The sequence below is a fragment of the Betta splendens genome, chromosome 10, assembly GCF_900634795.4.
Source record: "Betta splendens chromosome 10, fBetSpl5.4, whole genome shotgun sequence".
Taxonomy (NCBI): Eukaryota; Metazoa; Chordata; class Actinopteri; order Anabantiformes; family Osphronemidae; genus Betta; species Betta splendens.
Window position 1 is genome coordinate 6,807,447 of NC_040890.2, and position 18,067 is coordinate 6,825,513.

The 18,067-nt window shown below is 45.2% G+C and overlaps 2 protein-coding genes across 5 annotated transcripts; one reads left to right on the forward strand and one right to left on the reverse strand.

Moving 5' to 3' along the window:
• Window positions 1-5,469, reverse strand: LOC114864478 (charged multivesicular body protein 1b-like). Of its 2 annotated transcripts, none has more exons than XM_029165342.3 (8): window positions 5,329-5,469; window positions 4,930-5,027; window positions 4,695-4,841; window positions 3,277-3,345; window positions 3,044-3,151; window positions 2,907-2,950; window positions 2,580-2,652; window positions 1-2,291 (listed from the first exon to the last, which is right to left on the reverse strand). In XM_029165342.3, the coding sequence occupies exons 1-8, from the start codon at window positions 5,342-5,344 to the stop codon at window positions 2,244-2,246; spliced, it is 603 nt and encodes a 200-aa protein (XP_029021175.1). In that variant the 5' UTR covers window positions 5,345-5,469; the 3' UTR covers window positions 1-2,243. The 2 variants fall into 2 exon arrangements, with proteins under 2 accessions (XP_029021175.1, XP_029021174.1); XM_029165341.3 differs by having other exon boundaries at window positions 2,562-2,652.
• LOC114864477 (cell surface glycoprotein 1-like) lies at window positions 5,455-13,736 on the forward strand. 3 transcript variants are annotated; one of them, XM_055512501.1, is made up of 4 exons: window positions 5,455-5,977; window positions 6,046-7,105; window positions 9,319-9,633; window positions 9,957-13,736. In XM_055512501.1, the coding sequence occupies exons 2-4, from the start codon at window positions 7,091-7,093 to the stop codon at window positions 13,287-13,289; spliced, it is 3,663 nt and encodes a 1,220-aa protein (XP_055368476.1). In that variant the 5' UTR covers window positions 5,455-5,977; window positions 6,046-7,090; the 3' UTR covers window positions 13,290-13,736. The 3 variants fall into 3 exon arrangements, with proteins under 3 accessions (XP_055368476.1, XP_055368475.1, XP_029021173.1); XM_055512500.1 differs by having other exon boundaries at window positions 6,115-7,105; XM_029165340.3 differs by having other exon boundaries at window positions 6,124-7,105.
• Window positions 13,737-18,067: the final 4,331 nt, after the last annotated feature.

The window sequence follows — 18,067 nt, forward strand, 5'->3', positions numbered from 1 at the left end:
TCTGATCTTGTACTACTTTATTAAATGACAAGTTCTGATCTCATAAGCCACATTAAGTAGATGATTTCCTTTACTGTTCCCACATATGAGCGATGACAACGTTAACAAGAATGGTTAAAAAGAATCTTTAATCTAATGTTTTACAGCACAGAAAAATGTGGCAACCATGCAGCATTCAATAAATAAGTGCAGTTAGATTTGAAATAAGTGAAAAATTGGAGAATCAAACTTCATGGCAGTTCCACATGTCTGCAATATCTTAATAATTAGGAAATTAATCATTTTTTGGAAAGCGTCTCCTTGTAAAATAAGAATTTCCTGGAAAGAAGAGGTCCTTCAACAGGGCTGTTAGATCAGCCACCCAGCCTTTGGATTGAATATTCCAGATGTTCTGAACCCATTAAAATGTATCCTCATTTAAAAGACTGGGCTTTAGCAGCAGATATTCCCTCCTACTGAACACACACTCATGAGCATCTGTCTAAACAAGCTGTTTCTTGCGTGTGAATTATGTTGAGGTCCAACCAATCCCCTTGTTGCAACTAGAGTGTTTTTCCCGAGCCTGTGTGTGTGGCTTTGAGCTGCAAACAGGTCAGCCATGGGGACAGACCACCAGCTGACCGGACCCCTGTCTGTCAGCACGTAGCGCTCCTCTAGGAACCATGGCAGGGAGGTGTTGACGGCGCTGGAGGGGAGAGCCACTACGCATCCACACCGACACATAGCCTTATACAAATACAGCAACCCCTCCATCCAGAGCTGTGCTCGTGCCAGAGCTGTCTCAGCACATCTGGAGGAAGCATCTATGCATGCTGGGCATGCTGGGATGCACGCAGCAGACAGAAAAATAGGCAATGACAGACTCCTTGGGCTTTAATCAGACTTGAAAGAGAAAAGATGGGCAGGCAAAGCTATGCAGAAATTTAAAAAAAAACTTACCAAAGAGATTTTGTAGCTCTGACAGCAGACAAACGTGGAATTTTAATTTTTGATGATTTAACTCATGGCAGAAATGACTGACAGCTGTTGGATGACTGGGGTCAGTGTTTTTCAGATAACTCCAGTCACGTAGGACTCGCTCCATGTCCGTGCTCCAAAGTACTGCACACAATTTACTCATCAAAGTGCCTAGTATTAGGCAAAATAGAAGCGTGTGTCAGTCTGGAGCCACTGATGATGATTGTGAATGCAGTTAAGTGTGTGCTGATGATGATTGGGAAGGACATAAAAAGGGTCAAAGGTGGTTGAGTGTCACTTTGGAAGACTCACATCAGTTACAGGGCTGCTGGTGTGTTCATGTAGATATTTGTGTGTGCTGGGATAACACCTGTAATAGCTACCAGCTGAGTTTGCCTCTCCAGTGGGATGTGTGTGTGTGTGTGTGTGTGTGTGTGTGTGTGTGTGTGTGTGTGTGTGTGTGTGTGTGTGTGTGTGTGTGTGTGTGTGTGTGTGTGTGTAATAAAGTATTGGCATGCGAGTGGCAGAAGGCCGCTTCCTCCACAGGTGACACCTTTGACCTCTCATCTGTTCTCTGTTGGGGAGAAAAAGGGAGGGGTAGGATGGAAAAAAGTCGAGCAGGGCAGCATGAGGAGGTACATACTCCAACCACAACAGCTATGAAAAATGTCTCAAACCCTAAAAACACCTTTCAAAAAAGCGACTTGCTTGTGCTTGAGTGTGTGTTAGTAACTCAATATGAGTCAAACCGACACATTCTTGCCATTTACAAAGCATATTCCCAGTCACAAAATAAAAATATATATTTGGTTCACAATTAGAAACAAAGCAGATTCCTCAGTCATGCAGGAAAAGCAGAACTGTTGAAAAAACATGTGCCCTTAGCAATAAACTGTCAGCCAATAAAAAAAGAAGCACATAAATAAATAAGTGAGGTGTGTAACATTGTAGTTGTAAGCTGTGTGTGTAGTACCAGTTTAAAATAAAGTATTAGCTACTGTACATACTTTTAAATCCTCAACATAACACAACAGCATCATGCTGATGATGAAATAAATGATCATAAATAAACATTAAATATAAATGTGCAAATTAGCAGCATTCTGAGTTACTGCAACGGTAAACCACCTCTTCCTCCTGGGAAGTGACTCAGTGGAGCACTGAAGGAGCACAGAGCTCGTAGGCACATGGCACCTTACTTTTATTATTTTAATTCTCTTCTTTTCCCTTGTTTCCACTCCAAATCTCCTCCTTCCTTTATCCTCATCGTGTATTTTTCTGCATCATTATGACACCTGATCTCGCAGTCTAGACAACCTCTGGGAGAGCTCATCCTGACAATGATGATGACACAAAAGAACAAAATGTTAGATCATTGAAGAAGAGACCTTATTTAATAACTTAACCATGATAGTATTTTACACACGGTACACAATTAAAGACATGATGACTGCTGACTACAAGGTACAAAGGTGTAAGAAACAATTTAGTATCACAAGACAGTATGTTACAGTATAGTGATAAAGGTGATACCAGTTCATTTGAACCAGTTAGACTGGTAAAGATGACAATGCTTTAATTATGTTCTGAGATGCAAAACTTACACAGACATAATGTTTTACCTGCTCTGCTGACGCTGCAGTTGATGCCAATGAGGAAGTCTGTCCAGGAGGAAGCTCCAGGTGAAGATCCAAACTAGAAAAACAGAAGACAGACATTTGCTGACAACAAAAACAACAAAAATGTAACACTCTGACCTTGCAACACTACTGCTTCAAAGTTGTACCATTATTATAAATTACATTTTCCATTAAAACCTTGTTGAAGGAGTTTGGACCCAGAGTTCTATGAAAAATTATTCAAATAAAGCTTTTAGTGCAACTTATTTCATCTCTTTTGTTCCCCTTTTTTACTCCGTGAGCACAGCAGGATGTTGTCGCTGTACTCACCCAGCTTCATCAGCCATCTCATGCAACAACATATCCACGTCATTCTAAACAGACAGCAAACAGACACACGTGTCATTGTGATTTGTTATAAAATTATTTGTCTTAATTATTTATTATAACAGAAGGCTACTTGTTACCTGAGGTGTTGTCAGGGTGGTGGTGTTCCCCATCGTGTCTTCCATCTGAGCCGTCTGCACATCCAGAGTTTCAAACTGGTTTTCAAACTTGTCCATTAATGCGGAAATCTGCACAGAAATATTTAAAAAAAGAAGGTTATAATATTCATATTTATAAAAAAAAAAAAAACATGATTTGCTTTATATTATCTGTGTCCGCATGCTCATACACCCCAAGTGGGTTAACTTTCTACCTTCTCCAGGTTCATGCTTTTTAGTGTAGCATCCATACTCTTCACCACACCAGACATGGACTTGGATACCTGGAAAAACATATAACAAGAACAATATTATTCTTATTGTTCTATATTGTGATGATCCAGAACAGGATCAGGGTTTTTAAAGTCAGTTTTCGGCAAACCAAATCCTAAAGTGCTCTATCCTTTTTTTCCACTAGATGTCACTTTTACCCTTGAAACCCTTTCTCCATCTTGTCCTGAAAGAATCAAGTATGACGCTGATTTCAAACATAACCTGCTAGAGGTTGACCAAGCTGTGAGCTACATTACTAACACTACTGCATTAATACTTCATGACACAAGCAGCACAATATAGGCAGGGTGTTATTCAACTACACTACTTTACACTGTGGTCCTATTTCTGTAGATGCTATTAGGATGATTTCTATGAAATGATGCATGTGCTTTAGCCAATCTAAATTAATGCATTTGAAAAGGGACTGTCCCTGTCGTAGGAGTGGAAAATGAATAGAATAAAGTCTGAAGCACATCTAATGACATTATGTAATTGGTGGTGGTTTGTTTTCATGACTGGTAGCCATTTTACTCACTCACTCACACTCCCCTGTCTGCTTTGTGTAGAACTTTTGATGCACAAGAAAAGACACTTTTATCCTAGAAAGGTAACACTTTGCAGCTCTTCATTGTTTGACTTTAGATGCACTAAACAGTGGTTTTATTCTCCCTACTCTCCCTGTCCCAGCTAATACTGATCACCTTGACCAGGTATGTGCAGTCAATCCGCAGCTAACCGAGACGCCTGATCAAGGTGATCAGCAGGGAGAGTTAGGCAACCAGCAGGACTGTGGCTCTCGAGGACCAGGGTAGGACACCCTTGGTCTTTAGATTAGAATTAGATTGCAAAACAATAGATGCACAGGTAGATTACAGCATATACTGTACCTTATTATTATGTAGGATAAGTAATGTCTACATCTATTTCAGAGAATGTATGTGGCAATTATTTAGCTATTTATCACAACTGTTGGGGGCATGTGGATAACTTAATGGTGTGCACTTTATAAATGTATCTACTGTAATATAAGAACCATGAAATTCAACATGAATAAATGGGAAATTTCCAAGGGTCACTAAAGAGTGTTTCGAAAACAAATCACAAGCACATACAGTGCTTGTGGTTTGTTTTTGAAACACTGTGTGTTTGTGATTTGTGATTTGTTTGTACAGAGTACATACAAATGGTCTCTTTGGACTCAAGGATTACAGTGTGAATGGGGAAGACACACAACACAATAATGCACCTTTAACATGCAGGGAACTATCATCATCTTCCGGAAACGCGTGTTGTGTTCCCCAAAGCTTGTGACCTACCTGTTAACATCAGAATGCAAGTCGAGTGTGCAACCGCTGACCTGGTTCATCGTGACTGCAGTCTGGACCCTGGAAGCCACAGCATCCACACGCGCGCTCATCCTCAGGTAGTTCACAGCCTGATGCTTCTGACGAATGGCGTTCTCCGCGTGGATCCTGGCTGCCTCCATGTTACCTTTCTGAATAGCCTGAGGAAAAGGGAAGAAATACACACATTCATATAATAATGCTATTTATACTGTATTTTCTAGAAATTGCACAGTCGAACAAGCCAACCTGCTTCACTTTCGATTTTTCCGCCCTTTCGTCTTTGTCACATTTCTTAGAATTTCGCTGCAGCTCCTTGGCAGCAAACCTGAGGTTAAACAGGTGTTCTGTTTGATTGGTTAAGGACTGCTCTGTGTCAGTCGCAGGGATACATTGCCGGTACATGTAAAGGCCTGCAGCCAATTTTAAACGCCATCATTTTCTTTAGAAATTTAAGCTAACCTGTCGCTTTTATTCACAACTGGATAACAGGTCAAAAGTTAAATGCTAGCTTGAACGCTACCTAGCAATATTGGCTACCGAACCCGCCTTAAACCTAGCTTGTTATAGCTGAAGTAAGTATAAGTGTTAGCTAAGTAAAGCAAAGAGTCGACAGTTATGCATTTTGAACTGTATAGAAAAGGATACTCTCCATATTCGACATGATGAAGGACACTTTTTATAACAAACTGTGAATCTAGTTAAGTACACATGGAAAATAGCAGCCAGCTCCTCGTTTGTTTTCATTTTTTAGGATTTATCCGCTATCTCAGCGGACCGAGATGCTTCACGTCTGTCTACTTCCGCTTTTGCTTAAATTCGCCAAGATAAAGTCGCTGTCTCGCAATTTCATCAGTCAACCGAACAATTATTTCTTATATCGTATATTGATTGTATGTAATGTTTGCGATAGGACTCCAGATAAGAAAATCAAGTTGTAAATCTACGATGAATCGACAGGTTGTCGATAAACCAACACGCGATAATTTCTATGTTTTAGGTAATTTTGTAATAACACACACACTGGTATATTATTAGTAAACAATTACATAAGATTACATAAGAAATATATATGTAATGTGCAAATTAATTGTGTGAATTATCTTGATAAATCTGAATCTTTGAATACAATTGCTGACACTTCATGGTTACGTTGCACCGTCGTCACACGGTCACGATTTTTTCGTGTCGTGCTCGCGCCTCATACGTCACGGCCGTTGGAGAAGTGGATAAGCGCGTGTCCGAGGCAGACAAGTTCCATCCACGCTAAAAATAGCCCGGTTTGTACCGAGTATCGGTAGGTTGTACACATCTGACGTCATTTGTGCTTTTATGGTGAAAGGCTAAATTTGACCTTTTCCACAGAAACATTCGCTGTGCTTATTTTTACACTTTGCTTTTGTTGCGACTACGAACGTATCACATCTGTAACAGTTTCCCCAGAGTCCTGCATGGAAACAGATGAAGACTACACCGATGTGTGAGCTAACGGGACGCAGACCGGAAGCCCTTTTTGGTGCCGAAGACATGAAGCAAAGACAGAGAAACTGCCTCCAGCGTTTTTTTTTCTACTAAGAAAATGTTGGTGTGTTTGCGTGCGCCGGCCAGCCGAGGGGGGCTGGGGTTGGGGTTGAGGGGGGATTAACGGCTGGGTTAGGGGGAGGGAGTACCGATGACTCATACTGTATCTGCTGATACTCTATTAACACAATGATGTGTGGCTGTGTCGTGTGGTGATTCAAAATGTTACTTAAAAGTACTCTACGTATTTAGTCCACTTATTTGTAGTAAAATTCCCAGAGATTTACTTGTTTTAACTTTTAAAACCAAACGTAAAAAGGTCCTGGTTTCGAGTCTAAAACCAGCAGGTGCACAGTCCGTTTGCACTGAATACACCGGAGTGGGAAATAGATAAACGCTAGATAAAGTTCTTACAGGACGGACAAACAGGCACGTTTTCCCAAACACCTGTTAACGTCCCCGCGGGCACCAGCACCAGAACACACAACTCCGCCACGGTTGTTGTGACTATCTACTGCCACACACACACACTCAGACACACATGCACACACCAGAGTCATAACTGAATGACGGCAGGTCGCTATGGAAACTGCGTTACACTCCGGGCGGCCGGAGGAGAAAACAAGAGTGCGAGGACTCATTTCGGTCTTCATTTCAGCACCACGCGCCTCCTGGACAGCGCCCGAATGAACTCGCGCACAGTTTCTAGCCTCTTATGCCTTATAAGGGACGGAGTCGCATCATCGCCGAGCCTGACTGGAGTGGGTAGGGACTTCAGAAGAAAAACAAACCCACGTAGAACTCAACCTGCAGAGACTCTGGACCTGAAGCTCGGCGGATATTCAAGGTTTTGTCTCGCTGTCACGCCAGGAGCCGATCGCTCCTACAAATGCCACAGCAACAGGTAAAATGACCCTCTGTTCTGTAAAGTTGGATCATTTAGTTTGGCTGCAATCGAATGTGATTTTAATCTCGGCGCTCAGCCAGGTACTTAATTACGATTAATTGCGTTCATCTGGCATCTCAGGTGTAGGTAAATGCATGATTAGGTGATTAGGGTGACGACCAGCAGGGCAGGGCAAAACTCTGCAGAGCTTTGAGTCATTTCCAGTAAATTTTAGATTGTGATGAATGGTAAAACTGAACTAAAAGATGATTCATGGGCATTAAAAACATATTAGGATTTGGGTTTAACATAATTTTAAAGGTTCAAAATCATGTTGCTAAACATTGCAGTTTTATTACACCACTTACACTCAGTTACCGGCTTTTAATTTATTATTAGTTATTATTCATAATTGCTTTTGTCCTAGTTGTTAAAGTGTGAGGAAAAGAAAAAAACATGTGATAATAACAATAACCCAAATAAATATGCACATTATAAGGTTATTCCTACACTGGACAGATAGACTTCTACCCATCCTGTCCTGTATACTTTATACACAGGACAGTGTTTTTTGTGTGACTTCATAGAAAAATATCATCCTAATGTTGCAGAGACTGGAGATTTAGCCCAGTGTGTACGAGACCCTCGGATCTGTTGAGGTTCCAGTGGCCACAGATTATGTGCGAGCTGAGCCGATACGCCTGGATGAGTCACTCAAGCTGCAAGTTTGCAGAAGAGTGCGAAAGGGGAGGGGGAGACACAGGGGCCAGCTTGAAAACAGTCCCGCAGTGCCTCTCTGCCTACTCAACACATTGTTTCACGATATATACAGTATACGGTCAGCATCAGCATCTGGAAATGGATTTATCACCTCTGGGGGCATGGGCAGTTCTCTTTGTTTAGGTTTAGTTACAGACACATTTACTTTTTCTTGATTCAGATGCTTTGTGTCTTCTAGTGGCAGCAACCTTTTTTGACTAATTAGGAGGTTTTGTATTTTATTACGCTATATAGTTTCCTTTATGCTTGTGTTTGCTTGTTGTGTGAATTTGAAGCCTGTAATCACTTCCTACAATAGTGTTTGCGGTTGTTACAGATGTCTAACAATCTGCTAGCAGAAAGTGTCCCATTACTGCTCATTAGTATCTAAATGTTTACCCTGCTACTATTGGCGAATCATAGCAATTAGCCGCATTCAGATGTAACACTGAGTGACAACTGTTGATTAAAGTAAACAATAGATCATAATGGGCTTCCATGAACCACAGTTGCGCACTCCAACGCGAGCACTCAGTCCCTGAAACATGCGCCCTCGGTCACATAACAGAGATTCTTTTGGCTGACTTGGTTAGGAGAGTGTTTGGCTTATTGGAAACATGTGCCCAGTTTGTTCGGATTGATCGATGGAGTATGGCCACAGAGTCTGTGTGTGTATCTGCCACGAGGATTAGGAAAACCAAATGGAATTAACATCTGGAAATATTAAATCTCATTTTTTCCCAATTTGGGACTGCATTTTACAAAAGGTGTTATGTAAACGCCTGTTTGCACTCATGTGAACGTGCACGGAGCTGCCTGGTTTTTTGGAGTGTGTACACATCATGTGCTGCACACACTCACACTCACACTCCACACGGCACAGATGTGTGTCTTTAATTAGTGACGTTTGTGTGATTAATGCAGTCTGCTTGGCGATGACTCATTCGGCTTAACCCTTGCTCCTCCGGAGGAAATAATCAATAAACAAAGATTTTGCAAGGCATTAAAAATATTATTATTATTATTATCATGCAACATAATTAGGCATAAGGGATTTTAAGGGGGTGATAAACAGAACTGGACTATAAAATATTTCACGTAACTTAGATGACTTTAATTATGTAAATACAGACACTATATAAAGAAGATGCATTCTGTTCTGTTCTTTTCACCTTGCACTTCCTACTAGTTTGTTGCCAAACAGTTGAGCAGTAGAAATATACAGTATTTATGCAAAAAGCATCTATGTGGTTTGCGCCATGTGTCACTTTGTCAACACAGCAGTTATATTAGCATTGTGGAGAAGCTGTCAGCCAAGCTGTGACTTGCAGACAGCAGACTGGCTGGGAGTGTGCATGTGAGTGTGAGCGATGCGCTAAGTGTGCGTATTTGTGAGAGAGGCGGCGAGTTAAACGCGCAGCACATTTTGGCCTATTGTAACTTCTCTGATCTCTCCTTTCTCGCGTCTCCAGGGTAGCAGCATGTCACAAACCAAATCTGGTCAGCGGTTCCACAGCCTGAATGCCGAGCAGGTCGAGGTTCTCCACCAAGTTCTGTCGGAGGTGGTCCCGATCCACGGACGCGGTAACTTCCCCACGCTGGAGCTGCGTCCTCGCGACATCATCATAGCAGTGAGGGCCAGCCTGCAGAGCCAGGGCATCACAGTGAGAGATGTCCGTCTGAACGGCTCCACCGCCAGCCACGTCCTGGTCCGAGACAACGGAACGAGCTACAAGGACCTGGATATCATCTTTGGAGTGGAGCTGCCCAGTCAGGAGGAGTTCCAGGTGCGATCGAAGTACAGATTAGGAAGAACAGGACAGAAAGCAGGACATTGTGATGTGATTTGACCACTGGAGTTAAATTCCCTGTAGCAATTATCCTGCTTTATTAGAGTTATTATAGAGATCCTCCAACATGTCACTTAATCTCTACTGTCTTTATGGCAATATTGGTAATGATGTTATTGGAATTCTCACTATAATGTAATTCGAAAAGACATCATAAGGTTACATTAACCAAACATGTTTTTAAACCACCTCAGCTAAATAATAAAAGTAAAATTACACAAAGGCTGCTGTCATTAATTCTTCTTGATATCTCCTCTCAGGTGATCAAAGAGTCTGTGCTTGGCTGCCTGCTGGACTGCCTTCCTCCGGGGGTCAACAGGGAGCGGATCAGCAGCGCGACGATGAAGGAGGCCTACGTCCAGAAAATGGTCAAGGTCTTCAATGAACACGACAAGTGGAGCCTCATCTCGCTCTCAAACAACAGCGGCAAAAACCTCGAGCTCAAGTTCGTCTGCTCCCTGAGGAGGCAGTTCGAGTTCAGCGTCGACTCCTTCCAGATCATCCTGGACCGTCTCCTGGAGTCCTACATGCAGGAGGAGTCCCAGCACCGGCACCACACCGCCGAGCAGGCGGCGGAGAGTCCGAGCGAGACCGCCGCTCCGGCAGCAGAGAGCTCCACAGGTGAAGATGTACGCGGCAAAGAGGGTTCTCAGATCAGCCAGACACAACAGACAGACGAGACAGACGAGGCGCATGAAAAGGAGTCACAAACAAACTCTCACTCCCAGCAAACCGAATACTCCAACCAGATGAAACAGTCCACAGCAGAAGCCAACAAACAGGAAACACCCACAGGGCTGAAAGAAGTGTCAGAACACAGAGGAAACTCAGATGTTTCTGACCAGACGTCAGGAAACCTTTTGTCAGAAAGGGAACAAACCTCTGAGAAAGATGAACCACTGACTCAGATAGAACTCAGACATGAGCCAGAGCTCCCAGACGAGACGAAGGTAGAACAGCCAGAGCCGACCAGGCCCTGCGACGACCAACAAGTAGCACATTCAGATGGCAAGGAGCTCTCTCTACAAAACAACCCCTCTAACCCCACTAATACTTGCAATGAAGAGAATGAAGTCACGGAGCAGATGGACGAATCAGAGCCGCCTGAGAACTCAAACAAAACCCAGACTGAGCCTCTAAACCTGACAGCGCAACCGCGGCGTCCGGAGGCTGCGGATGAAACGGGCTCCGCTAAACGTAACGCCGAGGATCAGAGAAGCGATGAGGAGGATGAAGCGCCCGGTTCGTCTGCCCCCGACCCCTGCACATCTTCACAAGCTGAGATAGAAGTGCAGCTCGCGGGTGAGGAAAGCGATGAAACGCTGACGGAGGAGCAGAAACCAGCGGAGAGAAACAACGAGGCAGAAAGGACGGAAGAGACCGCAGCAACTGACGCAAAAGATAAAGAAAACACACAAGAAGTTGATGGTTCCTGCTCCACCTCCACTGCATGTGTTACGACCCATCACACACAGAACGCGCAGGGGGGTCCCAGCACACTACACACAGACAACTCAGAAAAAAACCCTGACCCGCTGGATGCCGTCTGCCCTCCACAAACTCAGGACACTCTACCTGCACCACTCAGCCTTGTCTCTGACAGAAAGACCTCCTCCTCTCCGTCCTGTAAGGCCTCAGAGAGACTCTCTCACATGGTGGTGCTCAAACACTCCTCTCCAAAGCCCCCTCGGAGGATGTGCAGGAAAGTTACCCCCAGCCCGGTTCCTGAAGGCGAACCTTCCCCTGTGCCGTGTCTAGATCCAGACCCCTGCCCCAGCCCTGAACCTGAAACAGCCTTTAACACAAAACCAGCAGATCCCAGTTCAGAGCCACCCACCAGCCCAACAATCGATATTTCAACTAAAAAGATCCCCGGGCCTGAACCCGAGCCGTCCAGTAACCTAGACCATACCTCAGCCCCTGATCACCTGTCCACCTCTGCTGCAGATCCAACCTCTCCTTTACCTCAACAGCCGTCCTCTCAGCTAAACTCGCAGGGTTCATGTGAGACAGGCATCCAGCCTCTGGAAGAGACTCGTCCAACGCCTGTGGCTTCTGGCGACCAAAGCCAGTCCCCCTCTCCGCAACTGGTCTCTGCACCCAAACAATCAGAACCTCTTGACTCAGTGGACGCATTCATTTCACAGGGTGATACTACCGCCGACGTCCAGGAACCTGTACATACCTCACAAGCCGAGCTCAGCGAGGAAGATGCCAATCAAGAGCCACAGACCAAAAAGATGAACTTGATTCATCCAAGCGACCGCCCACAAGAGACCACACTAACTCCCCCCTCCCCATCACACTGTGTTACCCCTCCTGTTGCCTGCCTAACCCCTCCACTACTCAGCCTTTCCCCTCCCTGCCTCACCCCCTCACCCCCCAGTCTTAGCCCCCCTAATTGTCCGACCCCTCCCTCTCAGGGCCTCATGTCTCCGATGCTGAGCTCCGTCAGCCCGGCTACCAGCTTCAGCTCACCCCCCCTGAGCTTCAGCCCTACCTCATCTTGTCTCAGCTCGCCTCCCTACCTCACCCCACCCATGCTCAGCCTCAGTCCTCCACCGCTCTGCCTCACTCCCCCGTCTCCCAGCCTCAGCCCTCCCCTCCTCTGTCTCACCACACCGGCAGAGTCAGAGGGCCTCGTACCTCAGGTATCTTCAGACGTGGAGCCTTTGATACTGAACACAGCCAGCGAGGAAGACATTAAAGACCCCTTGGCTCAGCCAGGAGATTCTCTCCTCCAGATAGAGGGAAAAAACGAACAAGAATACGACTCCCCCCTGCCCCTGGTTGCTAAGCCTGTGTCTTTTCCAATCACGATCCCCACCTCCAGCTCACATGTGCTGCCTCAGTCTCAGTCTGGAGGCCCAGGGGAATCTACCCCTCCAAGAGCTGATGAGGCATCCAGCTCTGTGCCCAGGAACAAAGAGGCTCCGAAGGTAACTGCAGTCATGCCTAAACAGTGTACTGCTCCTCGAGTATCTGGCTCAGCCCCCGATGTTGAGGTCCTGGCAGAGAGCATGTATGGCGACTTTGAGGCCGCCATGGACCACCTGCGCTATCGCTTAATTGCTACCAGGAACCCAGAAGAGATCCGAGGCGGTGGCTTGTTGAAATACAGTAACCTGTTGGTCAGGGACTACAGACCGGCCAGCGAGACTCAGATAAAGACACTGGAGCGATACATGTGCTCGAGGTTTTTCATCGATTTCCCTGATGTGCAGGAGCAGCAGAGGAAGATCCTGTCCTACTTGAAGAACCACTTCATTGGCGAGGAAAGAAGCAAGTACCAGTACCTGATGACCCTGCGCCGCGTGGTCGATGACAGCACTGTGTGTCTAATGGGACACGAAAGGCGTCAGACGCTGAACATGATCACGGTGCTGGCGCTGAAGGTTCTCGGAGAGCAGAATATTATTCCCAACACGGACCATGTGACGTGCTTCTACCAGCCTGCCCCCTACCTTGCAGAGCACAGCGCTCCCTACCTGCCAGAACCCAGCTACTGCAGCTACTACATACCCCAAGGGGGTTCGGCTCTGCTTTACCAACCTTACCCCTTGCACCTGCACACGCAGACTGGACTCGTCTAAAATGAAACACACACTCGATTACCCCCAACACAGCCTGATGCAAGGGACAGGTTCTTGATATCAAAAGAGAGCTGGAGGACGGACACTGAAAATGGAAAAATAACCCAGGGATAAACTGTTTGGTCTATAATAGACATACAGGAGTTTAGTGGCTTTTTACAGTAACCCCCCTTCCCCCACAGTATTACTCTGTACGGTCCTAATATGATTATATGTAATTATCTGGGCTTTATGGGAAAATAATAATTCTTCCGATGTTGTTAAATTTCCAGAAAATGCTGTATGCACTGCATGAGTCATAGCCCTTTGGTCTCCCTGGGAAACCAGCGGTGCTGTTGACATTCTCACACACACACACACACACACACACACACACACACACACACACACACACACACACACACACACACACACACACACACACACACACACACACACACGCACACACACACACTTCCAGGTTCTAAAATTCTTGTAGACTCTTTTCATGTTCTTACTGTGTTGTTCTTAATGGGTTCGTTCAGATTGTGGACCTTGCCTGTGGTTGATTATTGTGCATGGTTAAATTAGGACTGTTCTCTCACTGCCAAATACTGTGTGACTTACTATGCTTCTTAAACTGTTTAATGTAACTTTGCTATTCATTTACCGATGAGGTGTACTAAAAACCATTAGGAACGAGTCTATGTTCATCCAAACACACACACCTTCATGCACAACACAGGAAAATGCACCATATACTCACAGTACACGCAACCAAACTCTCACTATATGCAGACGACATTCAAAACAATGCATGAGTAGCTAAATACAGTACAAAGGATAACGACCTAAAGTCAAAGCAAAGGCTTTTAATTTAATAAAAATCCATCTATTTTTGCAAACCTTTCCAAGATAATATTCAGAAAGATTGGTTCCTACAGAAAAATGCCAACAACAATGCCTTTGCAATAGACTGTATAGGATATGGATTACAGTATATTGTGTGCTAATACACTGCATTGTATTCAGGTAAATTGTGTTAAGATGTAGTCCTTGATTCCTTTCCCTTTGTGGAGTCTTTTCTGTAATCACGTGAGGTACTGTACCATCCAGTGTTGATTTATTAATGCTAAAGTTTACTCTGAGGAGGCGGTGGGTTCCTGACCATCTCTGGGTCACCTCCAAACTTTACCTTTACACTTTCCTGGCTCCTCTTGACGTGAATCAGCGTCCTCTCATTTCGTGCCGAGTCGGTGAGTTCGATTCCACTTCAAAGCCGTTTCCAGTTGAGTTCAGAGCCGCGCAAGCAGCAACTATGAGCAAAGATGGTTCAGTAGGGAAATCAAGTGCCTAAATGTGAGACATCATCATGTCTTTATCTCACTGCACTGGGGGTGTTAGTGGAGTGGGCCTGGGGCTGGGTTGGGTACGCATTCAGCTGTTGACCCCTGTTATTGCTGCCTGTTTTGATGTCTTCTTTAATGTAGTCCTTTGTTGTAGTTTCTTCATGTACATTTTGATAAAATAAAGACAAAACTCTCGACCGAGAAAAAAAAGAAAGTATCGTTTTTCTTGTGTCTTGCCCCCCCATCCCCCAAACCCCACCACGCAGATGATACGCTGTACGGTTCATGTACCCTCCCTGTGATAGCGCTCGGCCATGATCCACTTAAGCGTGACCGTCAAATCGCGACGGTGCCCGGCGGAGCGACCCAAAGCTGTGAAATTCTGTCTGTGCGAGGCACCTTATCACAAATCACCTGTCCTTTAGATGTGTCTGGGCCTGAATGACGCACGGCCTACGCAACACAGCCCGCTCAACAATGTGTAAATGTGAGCAGAATATGGTTTGTGAGGCTGAGAGGAGAGCGGGTGCATACGTATTTCTGTGTGTGTGCTTTGAATAGTATTACATGTGCAGAGGCGGCATCAGGTGGTCGCCTCCACCTAGTAATTGAGAGGCCCAGCGTATAATGGAACAATAGAGCGCCCGCCTCACTGCTTCTATCCAGTGCTCCCTTTTTTACACTACTGATAGGTCCCAGATATGTAGAGGACTATAGGCACTCATATGTGTTGGCATGATCATCTCCACCATCTCCACAAGCTTAAATGTGGAGCTGAGTGCGTAAACACGTGGCTCACGGGGAGACAAAGAGAGCATGTGATCTAATAGGGGTCTGTATCAGCGTCTCGCAGACCTCGGAGCCACTCTTGTCCACTCGGGGGTTTCCATAGAGACAGAGACAGGCAGCAGCACAGTCGATGCACAGAGCGTGACGGAAGACAGGGAAGACCCACACACAAAACGAGGGGGAGAGGAATTAAAAGAGAAAAGCAAAGGAGAAGGTGGGTGAAATGAAAAGAGAAGGATGGCGGTAGGAGACGGATGGGAAAGCGAGGGACAGAAAGTGATTGAGTGAGTGTGCGGTGGGAGGCGGGGACAGGAGGTTGGGGGGGGGGGATTATAGATAAAGCGAGGCGAGGAGCAGGGGAGTTGATGGGGAGAGCGTGGGAGGTTGTCAGGCCTTCAGTCACAAGGGAGTCACTGTGAGGTGGCTGCTGCGGTGACGCCAGCAGTGATGTCAGAAGAGACACACACACACACACACACACACACACACACACACACACACACACACAGAGCTGCATGGACATCAATACATCGATTTTCTTAATGGCTGCCCACACTCAACAAACATTCCTCCAGACAGATTTCACTCGATGTTCCCAATCATCAATATTAATATATTGATTATGAAGATTTGAACAGACCCTTGTTTTGTGGGTTCACATTTGGAGCTTTTCATGCCTTAGAATTAATATAGATAGAGCTTGTGGGCTCTAACTATAGAGAGTAGCTTCTGCAGTCTGAATCAAGACGTAGCATCAACGTAGAGGTGAACTCCCTGAAGTATCAACTGAGATAATGATGGCTATCAGACTTATTGTTAACTGTTTATTTACTCTCCAGTCTTCTTCTTAATGATTGATTTAATTCCTCCTGTCATTCATAAGCTCATCTTAATCATTAAAACCTATTCGTAGCAAGCATAGGGTAACAGAACAGACATACAGTAGTTGCCATTCATATAATTCCATTCACTACAACTCCCCAAAGTCGTACCACCCACGTCTGTGGCACCCACCCACCTGCTTCTCCTGCTTCTCCAACCGCCGTGACTCAGTCATCTTTCCAGATGAGAGTACAGGAGATTAAAAACCTCAATGAGAAACAGCCAAGAAAACCATTTAACTCAAAGAAATAGAGCAATTGGCAAAGCTGCATCATACACACACACACACACACACACACGCACACGCACGCACACACACACACACACACACACACACACACACACACACACACACACACACACACGCACCACACACACACACACACAAACACACACACACACACACGCGCGCGCACACACATGCGCGCACGCACACACACACACACGCGCGCACACATATGCACTCACACACATACGCACGCACACACTAAATTGTGGTCAAAAGCAAAATTTGTATAGCAGGGAGGGATGTTTTAAAAATAGGTTTTCATTTCTCTAGATAGAAGTCTGTGTCGTCACGACTCTGTGACATGGATGAATGATTTCTTAAAGGCGAACTTGCCAAATAAATGTCATTCAAAGAGCGTAAATGAGAAAACCTTGGGGAATAGAACCTGTTGACCATATGAATCCATTATCTCCCTTGTTGACTCAGGCTCAGGATCCACCATCATAAACGCTAGCTGATGCCTACCTGCCTGTATCGGTCGTATCTGCCTCCAAGCGATCGGCTCCTTCCCAGGTCAGCGGGACCTCGCTTTGTTAATTATGCAAACTAAATGCAGCATAATGGATCATAACGTTTGCCATGTGACAGAGACACGCGCTTACATAACAGCCGATCAATCAGGCGGACGGAACGACGGCTACGATTTAGAGAGCGAGGCAGAACAAGCACATTCAGCTGCCTGGTGTCACTTCCCAGCAGCTAACATGACAACGTATTACAGCGGGTGATACGTTGTATAGATAGAAGGGGATGCAACATTAATGCTGCTCATCAAGGCCAGTTTAATTAATGTTTAATGTGAGTTGTTCTGTTTCTACCAAAGCTAGAAATTAACACAAAATTTGGGGCATTAAATATTGTCTTTTTTACTAAAAGCTGAACTGGCACCAGGTTTGTGTCGTAGGTTTGTAGCCCAACACCCAAACCAGTGTGGATGATGCTGCAGTGACTGGGTTAAATACTTTGCATTATAATTTTTAAATCTCAGTCCATTTGATGTTCAGACCAACTTTTATGCGTAATCTTGGCCAAAAACAAGCCTTAAGACCTTTCACCCAGAATCTGAGTGCTGCACTATTTATTGTTTTTTATCTCATTTCTTAGATTATAAAGTGCTGCGGGTGAAGGTAAAGCGTTAGTGTTTGGCACAAACGTGCTTTCTGAGCTGAACTTGTCCATTTGTGGAAAACCGACTAACTTATGTGGTTGTTTTGTGACAATGTGTGTGTGTTGGGAAAGGGGGTGCTGATGTTTACGACTGTGACTCGTAGCACCACCGCTGTTTGCAGTGAAGCGTGTATTAGCATGGGAGTGGAAGAGGAGGGGAGTGTCTCGCTCCGTGTGTGTGTGTGTGTGTGTGTGTGTGTGTGTGTGTGTGTGTGTGTGTGTGTGTGTGTCTACACTGATTGACGTCACAGACGCCCCCTCATTTCCATCTCGTCTGCGTGCGCGGAGAGAATAGATCCGCATCCGCATCCAGCTCGTCCTCA